This window comes from Nycticebus coucang, chromosome 10 (assembly GCF_027406575.1).
Source record: "Nycticebus coucang isolate mNycCou1 chromosome 10, mNycCou1.pri, whole genome shotgun sequence".
Classification (NCBI taxonomy): domain Eukaryota; kingdom Metazoa; phylum Chordata; class Mammalia; order Primates; family Lorisidae; genus Nycticebus; species Nycticebus coucang.
This window is the reverse complement of record NC_069789.1, coordinates 60,284,343-60,309,477: the sequence shown is the minus strand read 5'-3', so window position 1 is coordinate 60,309,477 and position 25,135 is coordinate 60,284,343. Positions and strand designations below refer to the sequence as shown.

Sequence of the window (25,135 nt, the reverse complement as noted above, 5' to 3'; positions counted from 1 at the left end):
GCTGTGAACCACACTCCCTGTCCCTGGTGTCAGAAGACCCTAGGGAGGGGTAGGAGTGGAGGATGATATTTGGACTTCCCAGAAGTCTTTGTTCTCCAGAAGCCCCTAGGAAGCGGGTAGCTTCTTGCCAGACTATCGTTGGCCCCCAGAGCCAAAGGCTGCTGCCCTATACAATTCCAAGGGGATAGGGTCAGGTGCTGGGGGTCAGGACTCTGAGGTCCTGAACATTCCACTGGTCCCACTCTCCTCCCTGGCTGCCCTCCTCAGTTCCTCTCTGGAGAAGCCAGAGGATCTCCTAGGTATCTGTTCCTAAGTCCTCCCACCCCCTAAATCCCGGGCCAGCCCAAGCCAGCTTGTTCTGCCCCAACTTTACGGGCCCAGGCTTGTCCTTGCTTGTGTGGGGGAGGCAGAGACAGTGAACTGGGATCTAGGAAGCCTCATCCAGGAGGAGGCAGGGAGACACCGGAGGAGACACAGTGAGTGGGGCAGAGAAGTGTGTTAGGAGCATGGGCTAGCCAGCGTGAAGTCTGTGTGACTCTGGATTTCTCCCAGGACTGTATCCCCATCCCAAGGCCACACCCTTGTGCAGGACCCTATAGTTACAAAGTTACCCATCCTGTTGCCCTTTGGGTGCCTGCTGGTGAGAAGGAATTTCCCATACCTTTACCCCCTGGCTAAGAGCCCCAGCGATCCAGGGCTGCTCAGCACAGGGTAGCAGAAGCCAGTGTGTTGTTGCTGGAACTCAGGACCCCAGCAAGAGGACTTTAGGGGAGAAGAGATTCCCTCCCTCTCTACCTATTCCAGAGTTAGCAAAATGGACATTTGTTCTATAAGGTGTCACTCCTGTCTCCCTCCCCTCCATGTCGTCCCTGAATACCCACTCCTGCCTCCATCCAGACAGGTATGCACATGTGTGCACACACACAAGCCCAGACCCTCCCCTGCTCTTTCACGGCCTGGTCAGTTGGACCTAGGCCTCCCCCCATTCCCTGGCCGCCCTCCCCAGGGTGTAGGAAGCAGGGAGAGTGGGAGGCTTGGCTGTCCTGAGCCACCCTGCCCCTCTCCTGGCTGGTGATTATCTTCTTCCAGTGTGGGGGATGCCCAAGGCCTGGCTTCAGGCTGGGGGAGGGCAGGGGAGGGACTGGAAAAGAACTTCCTAGGACGGCTGTAGGGAGAGATCAGGCCAGTTCTCATTTGGGAGCCAGGACTCTTGGACCTGTCTCCTGCCCTCCTCTGCTTCCTGGCTGGCTCTCTTCATAAGGAATCAGTAAGGTGCTTTGAGACCTCGGGAGGACCCCAGGGGTTCTCTAGGAAGAGGATGTGGGTTTGTCTGTGGGGGTGGTTACCGGGGAGGAGATACAGCTTTTGTGGTACTATTTTTGCTGAATGGAGAGGCTTGGGCTGGGGAGGCTGCTTCTTATTTGTCAGAGCTTTTCCGCACCCTTCCCAGAGCCCCTCTCCCATTCCCCGAGGCTGCCCCAGACTGGGCAGGGGGCTGGCCCCTGTGCTTGCTCTTGCCAGGTGCCTTCTCAAGGCTCTGTCCGTAGGACTAGCTATAGAGTCTGGGCTGCCCCAAGAGGCCTGTCTTTTGTGGGAACCCTTGGGAGAACCCCCCTTTGCCTAAACTCGTGTCCTGCTGCTTCGCTTCTACTTAGATTCTGAAGTAGGGTACCTCCACCCCCCCTTCTCCCCTCTGTGGCTGTTAATGGAGACTCTGCTAGAAAGAACACAGTGAGGTGTGTTCCCAGGTGAGGAGGGATGGGGGTAGGATGTTTCCACCACCTCTTGGCCATACTGGTACCTGGAACCTCTTCCCTGTCACGTCAGTTTCTTCAGTTGCTAACCCCCTCACCCCCCACTGCCTCTCTCAAAAGAGCGCATGTGTGCAAGTGCACACACACACAGCCTAGAAAATCTGATGATTCTGCAATGCTGAGTTTCCAGGCCCCCTTCCAGGGGCCGGGTGGCGGCTCTGAGGTTTGGGGCTGGGTAGAGTGGGGGAGGGACAGGCAGCTCCTGGCTCTGGCCTAAGCAGGGAGCCAGACTGAGCTGGTCCCTGCTGCAGCCTTGTTCTCCTGCAGGGGCAGGCCCAGGGGAATCTGGCTGTCCCAGATGCTGCCTTGGTGTTCAAACTATCTATACCTGTCTGTTTTCTGCACATGCCCCCCTCCCCACTTCCTGAGTTTGCTGTGAGTCCTGGGCTTCCTTCCCAGGGCCCAAAGCCATTTCTTCTGCTCTCCGTCCCTTCCCACCCTCAGCTGTCTTGGGGTGGGAGCACTTGGGTGAGCAGCTCAAGGTGACTAGCTAGTTGTAGGCCAGGGAACAGCAAAGCCTCAAGTTTAAGGTCTTTGAGGCCTGGCATCGGGTAGGCTTGCCTGGGCCTCTGAAGTGTCTGCAACCAGGTAGGGGCTGGAAGGGGATGGGGGGAACGAGGAGGGCACTGCTGGTCTAGACAGAGGACTGGGGAAAAGCAAGCTCAAGTTCTAAGCACTCGAATCACCCTTTAGGGGTTCCAAGCTTAGAGGACCTCAGTTTGGGGAGTTTGGAGCAGGTTTTGCATTCTCTGCAAAAGTCCAAAGTCCCAGGTTCAAGTCTAGCTTCTCTCTGTACACATATGGGGCCTCAGGCCCTTTCTGGATATCAGCTTTCTTACCTGGGCAGGGAGGAGCAGGTGGGACTAACTGAGTCCTAAGGCTCAGATAAGTGCTAGATCTACAATTGCTGTGACTTAGGGCTCTAATATGCTTCTGTGGTGCCACATGGACACACACTCAGCTACCATCCACTCAGGACACAGGAACACACTTCTACATAGTGCCACCAGGACAACACACACACGGAAACACAAACACTCTATCTAATATAGGTTGATGGAGCCCAGGGACACCACGCTTTTCTCCCGAGGTCAGGGAGTGGGGGAGTGAGCTACCACTGCAGTGTGTCCATTGGCAAGGCCAATTCACTGCTCAGGCTTCTCCAAGAGCTCAGGACCTTTCTCCCTCAAAGCCAGCTGCTGGAGTTGGGGTGGAGTGGGGGGAAGCAGAGAGAAGAGGCGGGCCTGTCTGTAGACTGAGAGTCAGTCCCCTTCCACCTCTGGGCCCACAGCCAATCCCCGCCTGCCTCTCTTCCCTCACGAGCCTTGCCAAGGCTGGGCAGGATGGGGGCCAGGGTCTGGGGTTGAGAGGCAACCCCTTGCCCTTTGCTGCCTGCTGCCCGCCTTGTTGGCTGGAAACTCTGCCCTTCCCACTCCTGCCCAACAGCCAGCAGGCCAAGGGGGGGCTGGCTCCTCCCCTGCTGCCTCCCAACTTTCCTCTGCAGACATCAGGATGAGGTCCTCATTCCTGCTTGCTGTTCTTCTCTGGGTCCAGAGTGTTTTGGCTGAGGTAAGGTGGGCAGGGGGGACAGGCCCAGCAGAGGGGCCCACTGTCCAGGGCACGGCCAGGATGCCCACCTCTCCACAGGGCCCACAGCTGGTCTGCATTAAGCAAGAAGAGCGGCTGCTCCCTCCCACTGGGCCGCGGAGGATGGAGAACAGATTGCTCCAGCCTGCCTGGGGCTGCCTCCCAAGCCCTGGGCATGCCTCTGGGAGATGCCCCTTTGGCTGTGTGAGGGTGTTAACAAGGGATCCTAGCCCTGTCCCCTATGGCTATCCCAGAGGCCTGGACCTCAGAGGCCTCTGCCCATCTCTTCCCCCTCTTCTCCCTCGCTTCCTACAGGAAGACCCATGCCACTCCTGGGAAGGAAGCTCAGGAGAGGAGAGTGGGGGTAGGTGTCCTCCAGGGATATGATCTTCTGGGGGTTGAGGAGTTGGGGGGGTCAGGGCCAATTCTTCCACACCAGACCCTGGCTCTGCTCTGGCCCTTTTTTGCCTTCCCTCCTTCTTCAAGCGTGTTGGAAGATTCTGAAGGAACCCTCTTTTCCCCAGGCCCACCCCCTAAAGTGAACATCAGCAACCAGGGAAAGCCTACTAGCCTCTTTTTGAGCTGGGTGGCCCCAGAGCCAGGTGGGTTCCACCATGCCCTCCGCCTCACACGTCTGAGTCCTCTCGGCACTCCAGAAGGGCAGCAGCTCCAGGCCCTCATCAACACATCCAGCTTCGAGTTCCAGGACCTCGTGCCAGGGAGTCGCTATCAGCTGGAAATGACTGCCCTGCGACCCTGTGGGCAGAATGTCACCATCACGCTCACTGCCCGCACCAGTAAGAGGCCTACAGGCTGAGTAGGATGGGCATTGCCTAGGGCTAAGCTGGGAGGTGGCCTGCCCCAAAGAGCTGGCAGGGGGCAGGATGCCCAAAAGGGGCAACTTCTTTGCAAACCACATCTGGCATAGTTACCCATCAGAATACCACCGCAGGGAAAGAGGCCCATTTGGCCCTGACCTTGGTGCTATCCTTTCTCTCTGTTGCAGTCCCATCAACTGTCCATGGACTGCAGCTGCATAGCCCTGGGAGCCCATACAGCCTGGAGGCCTCCTGGGGTGAAGCCCCCGGAGAGCAGGACGGCTACCAACTTCTCCTTTACCACCTGGACTCCAAGACATTGGCACATAATATCTCCCTGCCTCCAGACACCCTGTCCCACAATTTTGGTAACCTCTCGTCAGGTAGTGAGTATGTTTTAGAAGTTATCACCTGGGCTGGCAACCTCCAAGCAAAGACCAGTCTCCACCAATGGACAGGTGAGGTGGGCACTTGGGCAAGGCCCCAGAGGGCAGCCAATGAGGAGTGGTGGGAGTGGTTTGGGGGCTCCCTGGTGCCAGGGTCAGAGCATCCTGTTCCAGGGCCCTTTCTCAAGTCTGACTTGGCTTTCTCCATCCTTCTTCCAGCCCCTGTGTCTCCAGATCACCTGGTGCTGTGTACCCTGGGCACCAGTGCTGTGCAAGCCTCCTGGAATGGCTCCGAGGGAGCTGCCTGGTTCCGACTTGTGCTCACAGACCTCCTAGGTGGCACCAACTTGACTGCAGGAGTCAGACGTGGGGTCTCCAATCACACCTTCCTTCACCTGTCTCCAGGCACCCCTTATGAGCTGGCTCTTACTGCTGTTGCTGGGCCCCATCAGATAGCAGGGCCCCGTGCCACTGAGTGGACCTGTGAGTGCCTTAGAGGGGACAGGGACACAGCAGAGGCTGCTCAGCTCTTTTCCTCTGGCCAAGTGGCCAGGATACAACTGCTGGGGGAAGGAGCTTCCTCTGGAGGCTCAGAGGGAGTGTCCTTCCAGTTGGCTGGTGGTAGAAGCCTATCTGAGAAAGTGATAGTGGTGAAGATAGGTGATCCTTCTGTTTGCTGGGCTCTATGTCAAGCACTTTCTGTGTATTATTGCCTTTAATCCTCAAAGCAGCCTGTGTAAGTCATATTATTCTCATTTTATGGTAAGGAGAGCTGAAGTTTAGAGAAAGAAAGGAGTCAAGTCATGCAGCTATTGCGTGGTGAGCTGATCTGACCCATGTTGGATGCCTGCAGAGCCTGTGGTGACTTTGCCCCAATGTCACCATGATTTTACTCAGAGAACTGTTGTGCAGCTGTTAAGGGTAGAGGAGCCAGACTGAATGTTTCTGCCACCTGCTGGCTGTGGGTCTCTGGACAAGTTGTTTACCTTCTCTGTGTATTCATTTCTACTTGTTTAAAAGGGAGGATAATAGTAGTGTCCACCTCCTAGTGTTATGGGGATGGGTGTGAAGTACTACATGTAGCTGGCAGGACCATGCTGGCAGGTACATACTTGATCACTAGATGTGTGCTCATTTCAATTACTGTTGTCCATGGCCAGATGGTAGCAGCTAGAGCCCAGCATTCAACTAGAACATGGCAAATGGTGGCTGCTAACATCTGGATGAGATGTGCCCCAGTGTGTACAGAAAGAAGCCAACACAGAAAATGTAGGATTTTTCCCATTCACTGCTTAGGTCTTTCTGCACATATTTGTTCTTTTTCTTCACAGATCCCTCTGCCCCTTTTGACCTGGTATTGACTCCCCTGTCCTCCAAGCTCTGGGCGAGCTGGAAGGTAGGGCCAGGTGCCTGGGATGGCTTTCTGCTGAGGTTAAGTGGGCCAGTGGAGCAGAATATCACTCTGGGCCCTGAGGCCCTCAACACCACATTCCCAGGGCCCATACCCAGTGGACTCTATGCTCTGGAGCTAAGGGTCCTGGCTGGGCCCTATGATGCCTGGGTCCAGACTTGCACCTGGCTGGATGGTGAGTCTGTGCTGGTGGGTAGCAGGGTGGGGTCCAGCCCAGCCCATCTGCATCAAGAAGCAGTGGGGGTCCTCACTGTTCAGGGCCTACCTCCTCCTCAGGTCCTGCAGCCCTGCCCAGACCAGAAAATGGCACCAAGTTGCATCTGGATGGGCTGGAAACAACCAGGGAGCGTGGGCAACGGGTACTGCTCTACGCTGAGGGTAGCCCAGGCTTCCTTGGAAACATTTCCATGCCACTTGGTGCCACTCATATCACCTTTTGTGGGCTGGTGCCAGGGGCCCGCTACCGGGTGGACATTGCTTCATCTCTAGGAGTCATCACCCAGAGCCTCGTGGGCTACACACGTGAGTACCAGTCACTGTCTCCCCTTGCCTTCGGGAGGGAAGAGTGGAGGAGAGACTCAGGAAAACTGGGCAGGGGGCGTAGACACTGACTGGTCCCCTCTCCAAACTGCTCCTCTCTTTAGGTCCCCTGGCACCACAATCACTGGAAGTCACCAGGATGGATAGCCCCTCTGATCTGTCCATTGGCTGGACCCCAGCACCAGGGCAGCGGGAAGGCTACAGGGTCATGTGGCACCAGGAGGGCAGCCAGAGGTCACTGGGCAGACTTATTGACTTGGGTCCAGACAAATCCAGCCTGACCCTGAGGAGTCTGGTGCCTGGTTCCTGCTACAACGTATCTGTGTGGGCTTGGGCAGGGAACCTTAGCTCCAGCATCCAGAGGACCTGCACCTGTACCTGTGAGTTCCTAGTGGCAGCCCCTGGGGTCAGTGGGCTGCTGCAGGGGGCTAGTGGGGGGGAGGGGCTGGCTTCCTCTGCTCTCTGCACTTCCTTGTTCTTAACAGAAGTCATGAGTACAAGGTGAGGCCTTTCATGAATCTGTCTGCAAGCATTTTCTCCCTCCTACCATCTGGTTGGCTATTCATCCACCCACCATCCTGCCCTTCTTCCCTCCAACAAATATTTAATGAATGCCTCCTATTTTCTAGGTATGAGGCTAAAAATTGTGAATAAGGCAATCTAGAAAAGGAGACTGACAAGTTAACAGATGGTTTTCTTATACATATAAAAGCATATGATTTTATATATTATATTATGATAAATGTTGATACCTTAATGGGAATGTACATGATGTGTTAGCTTGAACACATTAAACTGCATTCTTATAGGTGAAAATAGCTGAGTATCAGGACTTTTATATGGTTCAATTTCATCTTTTAGGCCTCACAGAAGGGACATGTGCTTAGAGAGTGAGAAAAGGTTTCCTAGAGAAGAGGGAGCTGAGTGAGGATCCTGTAGGTCTGGGTAGGACGGGGGGAGAGAGCTTTAGCAGGAGGCTAAGAATGCACCCCAGATCACAGGCCAGGAACAGACAGACAGACAGACTGAGACCTTACAGGACCTGACTGTCGGTAGATGAGCTGGAGACCAAGCGCTGGAGGGATGGGAGAGGACAGGCACCAAGCTGGGTGCTGGTGGGGTCCAAGTGGACCAGATGACATGCCACAGTCCGGGAGCAGGTGTCAGGGTGGGCATCTCTTCAGGAGATTTTCCTGGGAAGAAAGGAGAGTGGGCTCTGAGCCCCATGGAAGCTATGTTTTTAGACTGGGAGTATTGGGGGCTTGCTCGGTGACCCAGGAGAAGGGTGCAGATCAAGGGAAGGAGAGGCGGGGATTCGGCTGACCCTAAGTCCTTGTCCTTCAGACCCTGCTTCTCCTGCCAACTTGAGCCTGGGCCTTGTCACCCAGCCTCCTGCCCTGAGGGCTTCCTGGAGTCCCCCACCAGGGGGAAGGGATGGCTTCCAGCTATGGCTTTACTCCCTGAGGCCCCTAACTCTGGAAAGTGAGGAGACTCTGGCTCCGGAGACCCAAAACTTCTCCTGGGCCCAGCTGTCCCCGGGCACTGAGTTCCTGGTGCAGCTGGCCACGCTGCGGGGGCCGGACCAGAGCAGCAGCACCAACGCCACAGGCTGGACGTGTGAGTGCCCTTGATAGCACCAAGGGTGGAGACAGAGGTGGGGGATCTCTTGGGAAAGGAGGAGCCAGGGACTTGGTTCAACTTCTCTTCTTCCTTTCTCTCCACCCCATGAGCAGCTGTCCCTTACCTTGCTCTTTGGATTCCCTGGGGGTGCGTGTCCCCTCGCCCTCTCTGTGGCATGTGGGCAGGCAGCTGGGCCACACACCAGCCTGCTGTTGTTTCCGTCATCCTTTGGCACCAGGAGACCTGCTCCCTTCTTTAGGGCTCCCCCAGCACCTTGGCCCCTCTGGCATTCTAGAAGATGGGCAGAATGAGCGTTTTGCTCTGCCATTCCTCACGCTCTCTCACAGCCGACAGCATGGACGGGGGCAGAAGTAGGGACCCAGTCGGGACCTGGCCCCTAGCCCCACCCGGGCCATGAATGGTTACTAATAACAGTGATGGGTAATGTTCAATGGGCACTTGGCTAAGTGTTCTGCCTCCGTCCTCTCACTTAAGTCTCATAATAACAACTCCAGTTACCACCATGTCACAGATGAGTAAACTGAGGCACCGAGAAGGAAAGTAACTTGCCCTCGGTTCCTCAGCACTATGGGAGTACTGGGGAGTTAGGATTCAAATTCAGGCAGTGTGTCCAGAGGCCATTCTCCTTGCCACACACTATTCCTCAGCTCTGGGGAGGAGCAGGGGAGAGAGAAGGCTCTGGAAAGAGACACACAGCGGGGCTCCCTCCTCCCTGGAAGCACCCTAGGCCCACAGACCTGGGTTTGGAAGCCCCTTCTCATGCTGGCCCGAGCGAGCAGTCCTGCTTCTCCTGCCTGCTGAGCCTGTGGTGGACCTGAGGGATCCCCCCGAACACATCCCTGTCTGATGTGTGACTTCCCCACTCCACCCCAGGCCTCCCCCTCCACCATCACTGTTTTCTAGATTCTACTCAGAGTTTTCCTGAGGATGGGAGACCTCAGGTAGGCTGGGAGGGTGCTGGAAAAATGTCTGGCCTGGGAGTCCGAAGACCTGAGTTTTAGCTGGGGCTCAGTCCTAGAGTGACCCTTGGTGCTCTCTGAGGCACAGGGTCCCCGTTTAAAGGGAGGTGTTAATTAGGTGACTGGGCCAGGGACTCTAGATGCTGGCCTCAAGCTCTGTGAATGGAGGGGCACCCCTGGGCTCTCACATACCCACCTGTCCATCCACTTAAGGTCTTTACTTTTTTTTTTTTTTTGGCTGGGGCTAGGTTTGAACCTGCCACCTCTGGCATATGGGACCGGCGCCCTACTCCTTGAGCCACAGGCGCTGCCCCCACTTAAGGTCTTTAAAAGTTCCTTGGGTACCAGGCTGGGAAAAGACACTTGGTTTAACTCTCATGCTGCCCAGTCTAGTTTTGTCTAGAGGGGTGGGGATGTGAAGAAAGTAAGTGATTGATTCACGTGTTCAGCAGAGTTCTAGCTTGTTCTCTGCTGCCTGGGATAAATGCTGGCCCTACTTTCCAGCACATTCGGGGGCTTACTTGATACCCTGAGCCAGTGTCTCTGGCTCCTGGTGTTTCTTGATAGTACCAAGGATGCAGGCAGAAGTGGGGGATCTCTTGGGAAGGCAGGAGCCAGAGACTTGGTTGAACTTTTCTTCTCCCTTCCTCTCTCTACCCCATCCCTTGCTCTTTCTATAGGCCCCCTTGCCCCTCGTCTGGTAAATGTGACCAGTGAAGGTCCCACCCAGCTCCGGGCATCCTGGGTCCATGCTCCTGGAGGCCGGGACAGCTACCAGGTGACCCTGTACCAGGCAGGCACCCAGGTAGGCATCAGCATCGTGGGAGCCGAGGTGGACAGCACAAGCTTTTTGGCCCTGACACCAGGCACTAAGTACGAGGTGGAGATTATCTCCCAGGCCGGGCCCCTTCACACCTCAGCAGCCAACACCTCTGGCTGGACCTGTGAGTGAGCCAATGGGGAAAGCAGTGAGGAGGAAGAGGTGGGCAGGGCTGCCTCTGAGAGCCTGGGGTCTTCCCTCAGTGGCACCTGAGCCCTCTTTAGCCCATTCTCCATTTCTATACCCAAGAGCCCTGTGTGGGGTCAGCAAGCCCCTGGCATCGTGCACAGGGCTCCGAGAACCAGGGCCAGCAGCCTGGCTAACCGGCTTTCCTTGCCTCCACAGCTCCACTCACGCCCAATGAGTTGTTGGTGTCGATGCACGCAGGCACGGCCATGGTCAACCTGGCCTGGGCCAGCAGCCCCTTGGGGGAAGGGGTATGCCATGCCCAACTCTCAGAGGCTGGGCACTTCTCCTGGGAACAGCCCCTGGTTCTAGGCCAAGCCCGCCTTGTCCTGAGAGGCCTTACACCTGGACGCAATTTCTCCCTGTCGGTGCTGTGCCAGGCGGGGCCACTCCAGGTGTCCACTCACCCCGTGGTGCTGCCTGTTGGTATGTTGATGTCCGTCGGGGAGGATGAAGGTGCACTGAGACTCGGGTCTAATCCAGGACGGTAGTGCCGCCTGCTCTGTTCTGAGCCTCCTGCTCTTTCCAGGTGGATCTGGGCCTGCCCTGCCTGGTTACGCTTCCGATGCTTCTCCTGGTGGGCAGGGCTGTCTAAAGGAGAAATTGTTTCCCTGCGCAGCTGATGCCCCTTCCTGTGGGCATACATGCCTAGTCCTTTTGTATCTGCTTATTTTGAGAGCCCCTGACCCAGATGCTATCTTCCTGGGGTGTGCTGACACCCACCTAAGGCTCTCCTCTGGTTCCCACAGAGCCTGGCCCCGTGGAGGATGTGCAGTGCCAGCCTGAGCCCACCCACCTGACTCTGAACTGGATAGTGCCCCCCGGGGATGTAGGTGCCTGTCTGGTGGTGGCAGAGCAGTTGGTAATGGGAAAGGATGCTCACCTCGTGTTCCAGGCCAACATTTCCAAGGATGCAGTCCTGCTGCCCAACCTGGTGCCTGCCACTTCCTACCGCCTCAGCCTCACCATGCTGGGCAGGAATGGTCTGTGGAGCCAGACGGTCACCCTGGTGTGTGCCACGTCTGCTGAGGGTAGGGTACTCTCCACCGCCCCCGGAGCCACCTCTGTTCCCTGTTTCTCCCCCTATCACTGCCCACCTGGAATTGTCTGCCTGGGGCTTTCCCTGTTCTCCAAGTCCCAGCCCTTTCCTCTGGCCCTGTTCTTGCTAGTTTGGTACCATACTTTTGGCCTCATGTCCTGGCACCCTCATCCAGGAATCTTCCAAGTTCTTATGTAATTATATCTGTTAGCTATTTGTTGCCAGGCACTGGGAGAGGCACTGGGGATAAGAAGCCACGGTCCCTGCCCTTGAAGCCTGATTGTCAGGCTTGTAGTCAGGACCTCACTCTTCTCCTCTTCATGTCCAGCCTGGCATCCACTAGAATTAGCCCCAGCCCCCCAGCTGGAGCTTGGGACAGAATTGGGAGTGATGATCACGCCAGGCATGTTTGGCAAGGATGATGGGCAGATCCAGTGGTACGGCGTCATTGCCACCACCAACATGTCGTGTGAGTCTTGCACCCAAGAGGGGATGGGGAGACTCTGGCTATTGCTTGGCATGGAGTAGGATATGGGTTCAGAGATTGAGATTGGTAAGAAGAAATATTGGAGGCTGGCATCAGTCTTAGGAAGGAGGCCCAGAATATTCTTGAGGATGTGACTGATGTTGAATTATAAATGAGAGCATGCTAGAGAAATGGGATAGCCCCCCTGTGGCAGGAAGAGAGGCCTCAGGCCCCCTGCTCATCTGCTCTGCCCCCTCCCCTTTCCTTTACCAGTGCCTTCGCCTTCCCAGAAAGCCATCAGCCACACGTGGTACGACCACTACTACAGGGGACATGACTCCTACCTGGCTATCCTGCTCCCCAACCCCTTCTTCCCAGGGCCCTGGGCTGTGCCGAGATCCTGGACAGTGCCTGTGGGCATAGAAGACTGTGGTCACGTCCAGGAGATATGCAACGGGCCACTCAAGTCAGGTTCTCAGTATAGGTGAGGGCTCCTAAGCCTGAAGGCTGAGGGCAGGTGTTTTAAGTTTCATTTATGGTTGCAAATAAACAAAAGCTTTGGACTGACTTACAGAGAGAATACACGTGATAGTCCGTAAGAGCCAACAGAGTTATTTTGACTGGGCTTCCTGGCAGACAAGATGTAAAAGGGAATACCCATTTGTTACATGGTTTTTTCAAAAAGGAGGGTGGGACGGATTCTGTTTCAGTTTGCCAGGGAAATTTCAAGGATAGCCAGACACCTATTTCTAGAGCTTCTTTTGGCTCTGAGAATAGGGCTAGGGGTGGTTTGTCCAGGGTAGCACAATATATAACCTCTAAACAGTGAGGGAAGCTCTCCCCGTCTGAGTGTCATTTCTTCTGACCCGGTTTCCTGGGTGTTCGGGGGTGGGGGTGTTGCCTTATTTGTCTGCCCCCTGCCAACAGTAGGTCCTGTTTCTCTGCCCAGGTTCAGTGTTGTGGCCTTCACCAGATACAGCCCTCCAGAGACTATTATCTCCTTCTCCACCTTCTCAGGTAAGGCAGGCAACAGGCCAGAGCTCCAGCTGGACCCTGGAGACAGGGAGGGCTGCTGAGCTCATTCCTAACCAGTAGCAAGAGAGACTGAGCTTAGACTCCTGGGAGAACATGTCCCACCTTGCAAGCGTTGGGAGGACCAGTGACAAAAGGTACTCTTGGTGCCAGACATGGCCTGGATGAACTGAGAGAGGGGGATGGTGAGGTAGAGGTACTGAAACGTCTCACTGCTGTCCACGATCACACTGCCTGCCTGCTCTGCCCCTCTACACCCAGCTGCTCCTTGGCCATGGAGGTTCTAGAACAGCTCTGTCCAATAGAAACACGAGGCAAGCCACAAATGCAAGCCACATATGTCATTTAAAATTTCCTAGTGCTACGTTCAAAAATAAGCAAATCAATTTTAATAACATTTTGTTTAAATCAAGATATCTAAAGTATCATTTCCACATGTGCCATTAACATTTCTAATGAGCTATTTTACATTTTTTTCTTTCTTAATAAGTCTTTGAAATCTGGAGTGTATTTTACACTTGTAGCAAATCATAAGTTAGAATATCCACGTTTCAAAAACGTTAATAGCCATATGTGGCTAGTAGCTACTGTATAGGACAGTGCAGTTCTAGAAGGTTCAGGAATCCAGACCTCTACTCTCTTCTCTTTGATGGTGTCAGGGAAGGTAGTAGGGTCTTTGGGGGCATTCCCAGGAGCTGGAGGCAGGAAGGGCTTGCTGGGTGTTCCCAGTTTCCATCCAGATGTCCCCTTAGGTAGCCATCTCTGGCCTTCGTTTGGTATCTGGGACTTCTGAGAAGAAAGTTGTCACTGTGCCCTCCACCCAGAAAGTGCCAAGGCCAAGAGAGTTTAGCATGGCCCTGGAGGGTCAGTGGGTCAATGCTGATATGTTCTACTCTTCCCTTATCTTCCACAGAGCCCCAGACCAGCGTCTCCCCAGCAGCAATGCCCCTGTCTATAGTGGTGGGCATTGTGGTGGTCTGTGTCCTTATCACCTGTGCCATGCTGGGCCTGCTGTGTTGGAGGAGGGTGAAGGGACAGAGGTGAGTGAGAGGGGAGGTTGGGGACTGGGAAGAGCTTTCTGCCCTCAGGCTACCTGTAACATGGCTCTTCACCCTTTGCAGGGCACAGAAGAATCAGTTTTCCCAAGAGCTGATGGCTTACAACCTGCGGTGAGTGCACCTCCGTGCTCCTCATGATGGCGAAGAGGGCAACAGACCCCTGCCTTGCACAGGCCATGGTGGCATTGCCAAGGCTCCCCTGGCAGCCTGCTCTTCTGTGCCTATATCCGGTTAGGGGCTGCAGGTCTCTGCCAGACCCCATTCTTCTTCCTCAGCCTCCACCACACCCTCTTAAAGGCCTTTTCTACATCACTGGGAGTTCTTGCTTCCCGCTTCTCTCTGCCTAAGCAGCCTCTTCCTTCTCCTCCAAACTCACTGTACAAGTCAGGACTTTACAGAGAAACATAACCAACACGGGGTGAGTGTGTGTGTGTGGAGGGAGAGGAAGAGAGAGACAGATAGACAGACATTACTTTAAGGAATTGGCTCATGTGGTTGTGGAGGCTTGGTGAATCCAAAATCTGATGGGGGTAGGCCAGCAGACCAAAGACACTAGCAGAAGCGTTTGTAGGCAGCCAGCTGGCAGAATTCCTTCTCACCCAGGGAGCTCAGTCTTTGTTCTAATAAGACCTTCAACTGATTGGACAAGGCCCACCCATATTAGGGGGGATAATCTGCTTTACTCAAAGTCAGCCAATTTAAATGTTAATCTCATCCAAAAAACACCTTCACAGAAACATCCAGAACAATGGTTGAACAAATATCTGCGCACCATCGCCCAACCAAGCTGACTCATAAAATTAACCCTCACGCCTATTCCAGTTCTTAACTTCTTCTTGACTAACCATATAGATTATGTCAGGCCAAATGTTGACTTCCTGTTGAACCAAACTTTTTCTTTTAAAAGCAAGCATAAGACAAAGTTTATTGAGAAAGAGGTTTACAGAGTAAGAGCAAGATATGGTCGCCATAGACAGCAAACGGACCCCCATTGTCTTGACAAAGAAAAGGCAAAGAGACTGTTGAACCAATATTAATTGAGCACTGGCTGTGCAGAGAAGCCCTCTCCTGTGTGCATTCACCTGTAGCTTTTGTCTCCTCTGCCTCTTCTTCCTCTCTGCTCCTCTGAGCTCCACTTTGGTGGTTGGAAGCCCAGGCTGGGCATCAGAGGAGCTTGCTGGGAATACATGCTGTTTCATACCTGGGGGTGGAGCCCAGGGTCTACATCCCACCAGGTCCCCAAGTGATCAGGCATGCAGCCAGGACTGAGGTCCTCTACTCTGTACCTGTCACCCTGGGGAGGGCAGGGAGGACTCTGCACACCCTAGGGTGGGGGCCCACTTCCTCTCTCTCCCCCCAGGCGAACCCACCGGCCCATCCCTATCCACATCTTCCAGCAGAGCTATGAGGCTAAGAGTGCTCATGCTCACCAGGCTTTCTTTCTGGAGTTCGAGGTAAGGCCTATACCACCCTCAGGTTCAGAGGAGACAGAAGCTGTTGGGCTTCTAGGCTGGGCCGGACCTGCCTGAAGGTCTGGGAGGAACTCTCAGCTGTGCACCCGCCACCTCTGCTCCTCTCCTGGGGCGGGATAAGGTGGGTCTGCTTCAGCAACCAGTGGTTGTCCTTGATCTCTGCAGGAGTTGAAAGAGGTGGGCAAGGAGCAGCCCAGACTGGAGGCTGAACACCCCGCCAACACTACCAAGAACCGTTACCCACATGTGCTACCCTGTGAGCACTGGGAGCAGGAGTGGGGCATGGTGGAGGTCCAGGGCGTGGCACAGAGAGTGGGGACTACATGTGCCTGGCACTGAATGCACAGCTTTCCCCCTCTGCAGATGACCACTCCAGGGTCAGGCTGACCCAGCTAGAGGGAGATCCTCATTCTGACTACATCAACGCCAACTTCATCCCAGTAAGGACCACCTTCAGGGCTGTGTGTGGGACCTGGGATCAGCTAGGGAGATGAGCTGGTTTACAGGATAAGCCATCCTGCCTTAGGTGTCACAGGAAGATCACCAGCTTGGTGTTTTGCTAGGTCAACCTAGCAGGTATTTATTGAGGATCTGTTGTGTGCCAGGCTCTGTGCTGGGCTCACAGGAGGTGTGTGTGTGTGTATATATATACGTGTGTGTGTGTGTGTGTGTGTGTGTGTATGCAGGGGGCTAGTGGAAAATGAGTTGGGAAAGGTAGCCAAGGCTGGGTGAAGGGGGCCCTTGATTGTTAGGCTGAAGTCTTTGTACTCTATTTGGTGGGCACTGGGGAGCTGTGGAAGATTTTTGAGCATGGAAGAAACATAACGTTTGGTTTTAGGAAAATCATTCTGATTTGGTGAAGAGGGTGAACTGGGTATATTTTTTTGGCACATCGGTATCAAGGTAGTTTATGTAGCTTTTTCTGGCCCATTTGAGGCGGGGCATGGGTAGTGGTGGTGTCTCTGAAGTCACCCCTCCTGGACTGAGTTCTGGGTGCACACATGTGCTCATGTGTTTGCACATGTGTGGGATGTATGTACACAGTGTCTTCAGGCCTGGAGAGCATATGGGCTATCTACTGCTGTGTGTTTGGGGACCTGGGAGACCAAAGCATCACCCATTAACATGTTCCTGACTTCCACCCCTCCATCCCTCAGGGCTACACCAACCCACAGGAATTCATTGCTACTCAGGGACCTCTCAAGAAAACACTGGAGGATTTTTGGCGGCTGGTGTGGGAGCAACAGGTCCACATCATCGTCATGCTAACTGTGGGCATGGAGAACGGGAGGGTGAGTGCACCTTGCAGGTTCCTGGAGTGGCCACCAGGTGTCACACAGTCTCCTTGCAGGAATGGCCCTGTTGGCATCTTCTATCAGAGATGGTAGGGCAGACAAGAGGGAGGCCTGAAGGTTGGTAGGGATCCCCAAGGTCACCCAGGATGGGGAGGCAGGGGAGGGAGCAGGTACACAAGCTCCCACACAGACTTAGTTTCCATTGACTTCTTGCTCCAGGCCCAGGAGGCACCAAGAGGTTGGGAGAGGGATGGGAATAAGGGCCACCCAGGGTTGGCACCAAAGGTAGAGCAGTCTGGTAGATAGTTCCTCTGTGCCCTGCTTGGTGCAGGGCCCTGGGACAGAGAGTCTGTCCTCTTGCTGGAGCAGTGGGGCAACGGCCAATGACCATGGAGTCAGGGCCATCCAGCTTCACAAGGGAGCCTGCCAGCTAACTCAATGTCCTGAGGTCATATGAGAAGTCTGGGAGTGAGAGTGTTGGAGCCCAGATGTCAGGGAAAGGCTTCTGGAGGAAGGGGCCGTGGGGCTGGGTCAGTATAGAGAGCAGAATGTCAGGAACCAGAAAGATGGGTGGTGAGGGTCAGGACTGGGTAAAGCAGGGGTGGCAGTAAGGGGGCTGGGCCTGCACCTACTCTCTCCAACCCTCTGGTCCCAGGTGCTGTGTGAGCATTACTGGCCAGCTGATTCCACCCCTGTCACCCACGGCCACATCACCATCCACCTCCTGGCTGAGGAGCCCAAGGATGAGTGGACCAAGCGGGAATTCCAGCTGCAGCATGTGCGTGCTCAAGGGGACAGAGCAGAGTGGGGTGGGCATTCCAGCTGAGTCTCCCTGGGTCCCCGGGACCCTTTCCTTCTGAGGATCGCAAGCACTCAGCCACTTCCGGGGAAGGGGAAGTGCATGGTTAGGAAAGGGATAGGGAGGGCACAGAGAGGGCTGAGGTTTATCCAGGGTCACACAGTGAGGTGAAGAAGAAGCAGGGTGGGGAGTGACGGTTCCTGCTCTCTCTGTGCTCAGCCTGGGGCTCCTTGCTTCATCTTAACCCCCTGTGCCCCATGTGCCTTCCCAGGCTGTGGCCTCCTGGGGCAGGAAAGCCAGTGGTCTGGGCTCCCTCTATAGGCAGAGGTTACCCAGGAGGGTAGAGGACCCAAGGGCTTAGGAAGCATCTAGACTGAGCATCTAGACTTAGGAAGCAACTGAGCACACAGTTGCCACCTTCAAGAAGCACCCAGTATGTGGGCAGTGGCATCAGCCTGCCATCAGGGACCTGGATCCATGTGGAGGGATGGGTGGAGGAAGTGTGTGGGCCAGGCAGGGAGAGCCTGCAGTTAGGCAGGTGAGGCGCAGCAACAGGCCCTCTGCACCCTGGCCTCCTTCCTGCCCCCTCCTCAGGTTGCCCTGCAACAGCAGCGGAGGGTGAAGCAACTACAGTTCACCACCTGGCCTGACCATAGCGTCCCTGAGGCCCCCACCTCCCTGCTCACCTTTGTAAAACTGGTACAGGAGCAGGCGAGGGCCACTCAGGGCACTGGACCCATCCTGGTACACTGCAGGTGAGGGTGGGTGGGTGATTGTGAGGGAGGGCTCCCTGCCTGGCCTGCGGTGGGGCTGTCTGGGAGCTGGGGACATGGGGAGGCCCTTCACCTATTCAGCTCCCTAGGGATTGTCCCTGCAGTGCGGGTGTGGGCCGAACAGGCACTTTTGTGGCCATCTTGAGGCTGCTGCAGCAGTTGGAGAAAGAGCAGATGGTAGACGTGTTCCACGCTGTGTATGCGCTCCGGCTGCACCGGCCTCTCATGATCCAGACCCCGGTGAGGGCCTCAGGACCTGGGCTGAGCATCTGGGACCCCAAAGGAGGGAGAAGGAGGTGGATGGCCATGGGGCAGCAGGCTCTGGAGACACCAGGAAAGGGAGCTCATGGGGCAGAGGACCCTGTGGGGAGGGCCTCAAACATGCCATCATTCTGTCTGTCTGCTGCTTCCTTTCTGTAAGAGCCTTGACACCAAGGCACAGCATTGGCAAGGCTCCCCAGTGGCTCCCTCCTCTACCCTGTCTCATTCCTGCCTTGCCGGTTGGGGCCTGGGGAACTCCCTGCTGGGCCATGCTCCTTAGCAAACTGATGCCCTTCTCACCCTGCCAGAGCCAGTACATCTTCCTGCACAGCTGCCTCCTGAACAAGATTCTGGAAGAGCCCTCCGACATCTCTGAGTAAGTCCGGCTCCCTTTCAGCCCTGGCTGGGGTGGGGCACAGGTTCCCTGTGCCTTCTCACTCACAGGCTCCCTGACTTCTGTCTGCGGGCAGATCTGAGCAGACTAGAAGGGGAGCTGGGCAGCCTGGAGAGCCTTCCCCACCTCCGCCCCTCCGCAGGTCCCAGCCCATCTCTGTGATGAACTTTGCGGAGGCATGCAGCAAGAGGGCAGCCAATGCCAACGCTGGCTTCTTGAAGGAGTATGAGGTGCGCTTCAGGCCAGGGGTTGGATGATAACAGAGGGCAGCCTTTCCCTCCCCAGGCGCCACTCCTGTGAGTTCTGTCCACCCTCAGGGTGCCACCTCCTTCCTAGGTCCTGCTGGAGGCCATTAAGGACAAAGCTGGCTCTTCCACGCCCCCTTCTGGCTGTGAGAAGGACAGCATAGTCTCTAGTGAGTCTCCCTGTGGACCAAGCAGAGGGATGAGGGGATACAGGGTGCAAGTGTGGGACCTCTGGCAGGCTCACCCTCATCATCTTCCTTCAGACTATAGTTCTCAAGTGCAATTTTCTCCAGTGGCAGAGAGCCCCCCAGATGACATGCCGGAAGCCTGGCTCTTCCCTGTGAGATGATGCTGGTCTTGCCGCCTGTTGCTTGCCTTCTCTGGCCATCTGTGCTTCCTGGGCTGGGGAAGAGGCTTCTGGGGGCTCCTGAGCTGTGGGATGGTCAGGAGCTACCCTGAGTCTCTGGTTGCTGATGAGCTGTGGTTTGCAGGGTGGGCCTTCTGGCCGTGATCACGTGGTGTTGACTGGCCCTGCAAAGCCACAGGAGCTCTGGGAGCTGGTGTGGCAGCATGGGGCTCAAGTGCTGGTCTCCCTGTGCCCACCTGATGCCATGGAGAAGGTGAGGAGCAGAGGGACAAAGGAGGGGGAGACTCACGAGTTGGGGCAGGAGATGGGGAGAGCTGGTGGTGGTATCTGTGACCAAGACAGGGGCAGAGACCTCAGGAGACTGCCTGAACAGCCCTGATTCCATCTCAGCCACAGGAGTTCTGGCCAACGCAGATACATCCCATCATCACAGACTTAGTGACTGTGCACTGGATAGCTGAGAGCAATACAGCAGGCTGGCCTTGTACCCTCTTTAGGGTCACACATGTAGGTATTAGGGCCACAGTATGGAATGGTGGGTTGTGTGGGGGAAGAGTCCTGTGCCGGCTTCCCTCTGTCCTCCTCTTTGCCACAGGGGGAGAGTGGGAAGGCGAGGCAGGTGCGGCGATTGCAGTTTCCATACTGGGAGTCGGGGTGTGAGCTGCCCCCCAGCACCCTGCTATCCTTCCTGGCTGCTGTGAGCGAGTGCTGCTCCCAGGGAAAGAGCAAGAAAGCAGGCACACTGCTCAGCCACTCCAGGTGCTGCTGGACAATGATTTGGGAGGGGGAGCGGGCACTAGAAAGGCCTCACATCTCACTGAGCACTTCTTGGGTTATGGGTCAAAAGGTTATGGGTCTCCCAATGCCTCTGTCTTTGCACCCTGCCCTGTCCTCAGGGATCTGGCCCAGACTTGCTGATGACCAAGTATTCAGTGTTCCTGCTGAGTCCCTGGGTCCAGGTTGGGTTTGCCTGCTTCCTAGGATACCCCAGCCCTCCTCCTCCAGGTATTCCATCCAACTCCATGTCAATTGCAGCAAGGGCTCAGCCCACCTGGGCACCTTCCTGGCCATGGAACAGCTGCTGCAGCAGGCAGGGGCTGAGTGCACTGTGGATGTCTTTAACGTGGCCCTGCAGCAGTCGCAGGCCTGTGGCCTCATGACCCCAACGCTGGTGAGAGGCTCAGCTGTGGGAAGGGTGGGAAGACCCAGAAGCTTCAGCCCTAGCTTCTAGGCAGCACCCCCGAAGCTGCCACTAGGTGGCGCTGTGGACTGCGGTGCTGTCTCTCAGGCGGAGCGCTAGGAGTGGCAGACATAGGGAGCCCTTCTTCTTAGGTTTGGGCAGGCAGAATGAGGCTCCTTACCCTGTGTCTATCCCTAGGAGCAGTATATCTATCTCTACAACTGTGTGAACAGTGTGCTGGTGGACAGGCTGCTCTGAGTCCATGATGGTCACCATGCTGTGCTGGAGCAGAAGAAGTCTGTGCTCTGGCTCAGCCTCCCTGGAAGAGCAACCTCCACTGGGCCCTGTGCTGTGAAGGGGCAGAGTTGGGGAATAAAGACATGGTGGAGTCTGAGGCTGGGTGTGTTCTGTCTGCTCATCCTCTGACATGGGGCCCAGCACATGGGCCTTGGGGGCCGTCTGGGTCACATTGGCTTTGTCCCGGAGCAGTCCTCTACCTGCTAAGCCTCCAATTTCCCACTTTCCTCAGACTTCAGTCTCTCTACCTCTAGTTTCCTGTGGTGTTGAGCTGCAGATTCAGAGTCTCGGTTTCTTTTCTTTCTTTCTTTTTTTTCTTCTAGTACCATTCTCTTCAGGTTTATTTTTTATTGTTCCCCTGCCCTGCACCCACCTCCCTATATGCAATAGGATCTACCCTATTTCCCATTCTTTTCTCCTGTCACCCCCAGCCTTTTCTACCCACTCAGGCGGAGGTGCTAGAACCACACTGTGACTTGGAAGGCAGGAGCTGGAAGTACCACTGAGGCAAAATGGACAAGTTTTCCCTCCTCCTTCATTCTCCCCTCCACACTCTACACAGAAAGGAGGTAGGGGAGAAAGCAGTGAGGGGATGTGGAGAAGGGAAAAATGAGGAGAAGGCAGAGACCAGAAAAGAGGGTGCACCCCATCTATACACATTAGGCCTGGATTTCACAGCACATGGGTGATCGCTGATGGCCTTGTGAGCTCCTCCCTGTCTCTCTGGTTGGACTGCAAGGTTATGGATGGAAGGATGTCTGATGCTGGACACTGATTGCTCCTGATAGAGGGCCCCTGGGAAGACAAAGAGAAAGCTTGGACAAATCGGTGGAGGAATCCCTTAAATGGAGTTAAACCACCCAAATGGGTAAAGAGGCAGAGCTCCTGGGCCAACCTGAGTTCCTAGTAATGTGCAAGGGGTCAGAGGTCAGGGAAGTGTCAAGCTTGGTTGAAGAAGGGGACAGAGGTATTGGAGGTATTGCTTTCTGTTCAATCAAGAGCCTTCTTGGAATGGGGCTAGGCTCTGGTGTTCTTCCCAGGAGGAATGAATGTCGATATCATTTTCATACACTGTGTTTGTCAGGAACCCAAGGGGTTGGTCTCACAATAACCCTCACATGGGGACTCAGCTCTGAGCTTCTCAAGCCCATGTCAAGGGGCTTGTCAGGGCTCAACCATGATTTTTCCCTCCTGGGCCCCTCACAGTGGAGGAGCAGGAGCTGCAAAAAACAAGGATGACCCAAGGCTATGGATGAGTGAGGCCAGAAACTCAGGCCTGCCTGAGGTGGTTTTCTGCCACAAGGCAGAGGTGATTCTATCTGTGGGTCTTTCTGGATGGCAGAGCCATCCTCTGGCATTTCTAGGAGGTTTATCTACTTTAGAGGCCATGGCCCCAACTGGAGGGCCAGGGTTGGGGTTTGTTTTCTTCTTGGTCCAGCTGTGCATCCTCTCTGGCCCTAGGAGGTTAGCAGAGTGGCGAGGCACTAATGAGAGGTCCTGGGATATGGAGATACAGAATGTAGGGATTCCTGGATCCCTCTGAGGCCCCCAGGTTTCTGGTGTATACTCTGTATGGACCATGGGGAGACAAGGCAAAAATAGGAGGAAGGTGGCACACAGCCTGTCTCAGCTCTGCACCAGAGCCTGGTTCAGCATAGGAGATACCAGGGAAAGCAAGAAGGAAGCATAGTCATCCTAGTATGGTCTCAGGAGGGAACAGGACTTGACTCTAGTTCTGACTACCATTCCCCCTGAGCCCTGAGCTTCTGGTGCTGGCCAGGGCAGACCTTGAATAGAATTTGTGCCTCAGGGTGGCAGAGCTGCAGCTTCAGCATCCAGCCTCCAGGTGGCACCAATCTGCTTATTTTCAGGGAACTCTTGACAACCAGCTGGGCTGCCCACAGCACCTCAGCCTGCCTGGGTCCTGGAGCAGGGTCAAGGTGCTCCATAGGCCTTAGACCAGGCTGAGGCTGCATGAGTGCATTCCATCCAGGGCACACTCAGTGGGTGGAAACTTGTATCTGTGGAGTCAGGGCCTGGCCATTCAATGAGGAGACCCTCCCTTTGTCCTCTGTCATCTTAGCTGACACTGGCACTCTCAACAGCCTAGCCCGTTCCAAGACAGCCCCTCACTCCCCTCTCTCTCCCAGGAACAGGGTGAGGAAGGCTGGTCTGTGTGCTATGTCTCGGGCTGCCCCCCATCAGCTGAGTGACCTTGAACAAATCACTTCTCTTAGCTCTGTTTGCTCCAGTGTAATGTGGTAGAGGGATTGGGGGGCCTATGGGAGCTGTACAGTTTTAAAAGGCCCTCCTCTGGGTCCCATGAGACCCTGTGGCCATTGCCCAAGGCAAGAAGGTCCTGAGCTCCACTAGTCCAGGCCCCGGAGCACCCTTTCCAAACAAGTGCAGGTCCTTGACATGCTGAGCTTGGCTCACTTGGGTTTCTTTGCATGCTTTCTTCCTTTTTTTTTTTTTTTTTTTCTTTCCTGGATGAAATTCCTGCCAGCTCGGAAGGAAGGAGGGAAGGGGAGTGAGCCACAGCGTAGAAAGTTTCCTTGACTCCTCCTCCGCCTGGGTCTCCCTCCCTTGCCAAGCCCAGCCTGTGAAACTGAATAACGAAGATCACTCAACAATGCCTGCCCCTCTCTGACTGCACGGTCCCCGCGCTCCCACCGCTGCAGCTGACGCCAAGCAGAGTCCGTGGGGCGGTCTCCACCGACGGCGCAGCCCGCCAGCCAGCGCAGCCCCGTCGCGGGACTGCGAGGCCAGCAGCGGCGGCCACCGCGCCCGTGTGCCCGCACGCCCACCAGGTGCCCCAGCAGCCGGGTCGCCGAGATGCCCAGCCCGCGTGGGCTGCGGGCGTTGTGGCTTTGCGCCACACTGTGCGTCTCCGTATTTGCCGGCGACGTTCCCCAGCCCGACCCGGGGCCCGCCGTCTGCCCGGCCCCCTGCCACTGCCAGGAGGACGGCATCATGCTGTCGGCAGACTGCTCTGAGCTCGGGCTATCCGCCATCCCGGGGGACCTGGACCCCCTGACGGCTTACCTGTGAGTACTTGCCTGCGCGTCCCTCCTGCTCCCGCTGGCTGCGCGCTCGCGCCCTGTCGGTGCCTCAGTCTAGGGCACCTGCCGGGTTGCTGCCCTGGGGCATCCTGGAGAAGCTTCTTCCCTTTTTGAGTCCAGCTGCTCCGAGATTGGGGAGGAAAGAGTCTGGGACTAAAGAGCAGGCAAGTTGTGAGCCTAGGCGTCCCTTCCTTGGTTTCCCAGTTGGCTCCTATGCTTAAGGGTACACGATGAGTGCCCAGGCTTGGTCAGGTGGGTTCTGGACCCTGACTGAGTAGGAGAGACACGAGGTTGGCCGCCTCTTTTCCTCTTCCTGCTTTCTCCTACAGCCAAGCAGTGCCCAGTGGCTGAGGCAAAGCTGACTGAATTGGTGATGGAGGTGAGGGGAGCGTGCCCCAGTGGAGGGGAAATAATGTCTGTTCCTTTGTCGTGGCAAAAGGAGCAAAGCTGTCACACTGAGACTGGGTGGCCTTGATGGGGGAGTCCCAGAGCTGTGAGGGGAACCTTACCCACTATTGTCTCCTCAGAAAGTGGCTCTGCCAGCATCATCTCCCTTCATGGAGGCCTCTTGACTCCCCCTGGGGCCTCCTTGAAGTCATGTCCCAAGAGGCAGTGTTGGAGACACTAATTTGTGGGCAGGCGCCGAGGCTGAAAACCAGAGAACCATTTTTAGCGTCCGAGTTGGGGTGAGACAGTGCGTGAAGGGGACCCTACTGGGGGCAGCTGTTGTGAGGACAGCTCATAGGAGTTTCCCTCAGAATCTGAGAGCTGGAGGTCTCTGGTTCTTCATCACCTGGGCAGAAGGAGGGTGTGGGAGTACATTCCAGACACCCCCACATCCCTTCTCTAGGGAAAGGAGACCGCCTCTAGCCCAGTCCTGTACAGACCCAACATCTTTTCTCAGCGGAGGTAGGTCAGGCTGGAAAACTGGGGGGCATCTGCGGAGAGGTAGGACCCCAGAGCTCCTTCTGGTCTGACAGAGGCGCCTCATGGATTTGGGTTCCCAGGATTTGGGAGCTTGGAGGAAGATGGAGCTGAGCTAGTCCTTACAGGGGCTCCCTAAGAGTTTGCTGAGTTAAATGAGACCAGGGCACTCCATGTTGGCCATGTCTTGGTGGGATAGAGAGGATCCCAGATGGCATCTCTTCACTGGGCTACCCTCCCAATCTCCCTATCCCCAGAGGAAGTATCTCCTCTAATCCAAGAGGCACAGATTGTGGACCAGGGGAGGGA

At 55.6% G+C, this 25,135-nt stretch overlaps 2 protein-coding genes and 1 long non-coding RNA gene across 12 annotated transcripts in view; 2 read left to right on the top strand and 1 right to left on the bottom strand.

The window, feature by feature from the left end:
• Nucleotides 1–1,209: 1,209 nt before the first annotated feature.
• On the top strand, nt 1,210–20,926 carry LOC128596698 (receptor-type tyrosine-protein phosphatase V-like). 7 transcript variants are annotated; one of them, XM_053606342.1, is made up of 34 exons: nt 1,210–1,272; nt 1,656–1,748; nt 3,319–3,383; nt 3,717–3,765; nt 3,926–4,198; nt 4,408–5,088; nt 5,937–6,191; nt 6,293–6,538; nt 6,661–6,936; nt 7,901–8,173; nt 9,837–10,100; nt 10,322–10,588; nt 10,912–11,193; nt 11,530–11,670; nt 11,941–12,151; nt 12,617–12,684; nt 13,613–13,739; nt 13,821–13,868; nt 15,118–15,211; nt 15,395–15,485; nt 15,593–15,669; nt 16,387–16,521; nt 17,180–17,302; nt 17,918–18,078; nt 18,201–18,336; nt 18,666–18,733; nt 18,894–18,981; nt 19,088–19,166; nt 19,260–19,336; nt 19,488–19,616; nt 19,754–19,870; nt 19,959–20,122; nt 20,399–20,534; nt 20,742–20,926. In XM_053606342.1, exons 3-34 carry the CDS (start codon nt 3,327–3,329, stop codon nt 20,799–20,801), a joined length of 5,253 nt encoding a protein of 1,750 aa, XP_053462317.1. In that variant the 5' UTR covers nt 1,210–1,272; nt 1,656–1,748; nt 3,319–3,326; the 3' UTR covers nt 20,802–20,926. The 7 variants fall into 7 exon arrangements, 6 of the variants coding, with proteins under 6 accessions (XP_053462317.1, XP_053462315.1, XP_053462319.1 ...); XM_053606340.1 differs by having other exon boundaries at nt 18,828–18,981; XM_053606341.1 differs by having other exon boundaries at nt 1,226–1,267; nt 18,828–18,981.
• Nucleotides 20,927–21,485: 559 nt separating this feature from the next.
• On the bottom strand, nt 21,486–24,452 carry LOC128597329 (uncharacterized). Its single transcript, XR_008383243.1, has 3 exons — nt 24,412–24,452; nt 23,886–24,055; nt 21,486–21,635 (listed from the first exon to the last, which is right to left on the bottom strand). It is a non-coding gene; the product is annotated as an uncharacterized LOC128597329 (long non-coding RNA).
• LGR6 (leucine rich repeat containing G protein-coupled receptor 6) overlaps nt 23,465–25,135 on the top strand; it is a 123,117-nt gene continuing 121,446 nt past the window's right edge. For 3 of the 4 annotated variants that reach the window (XM_053607632.1, XM_053607630.1, XM_053607631.1), the window contains exon 1: nt 23,493–23,887. In XM_053607632.1, the coding sequence (XP_053463607.1) occupies nt 23,676–23,887 (212 nt within the window). In that variant the 5' untranslated portion in view covers nt 23,493–23,675. Of the gene's footprint in view, nt 23,888–25,135 lie in introns of all 4 variants that reach the window. The other variant, XM_053607629.1, reaches the window with a different exon arrangement.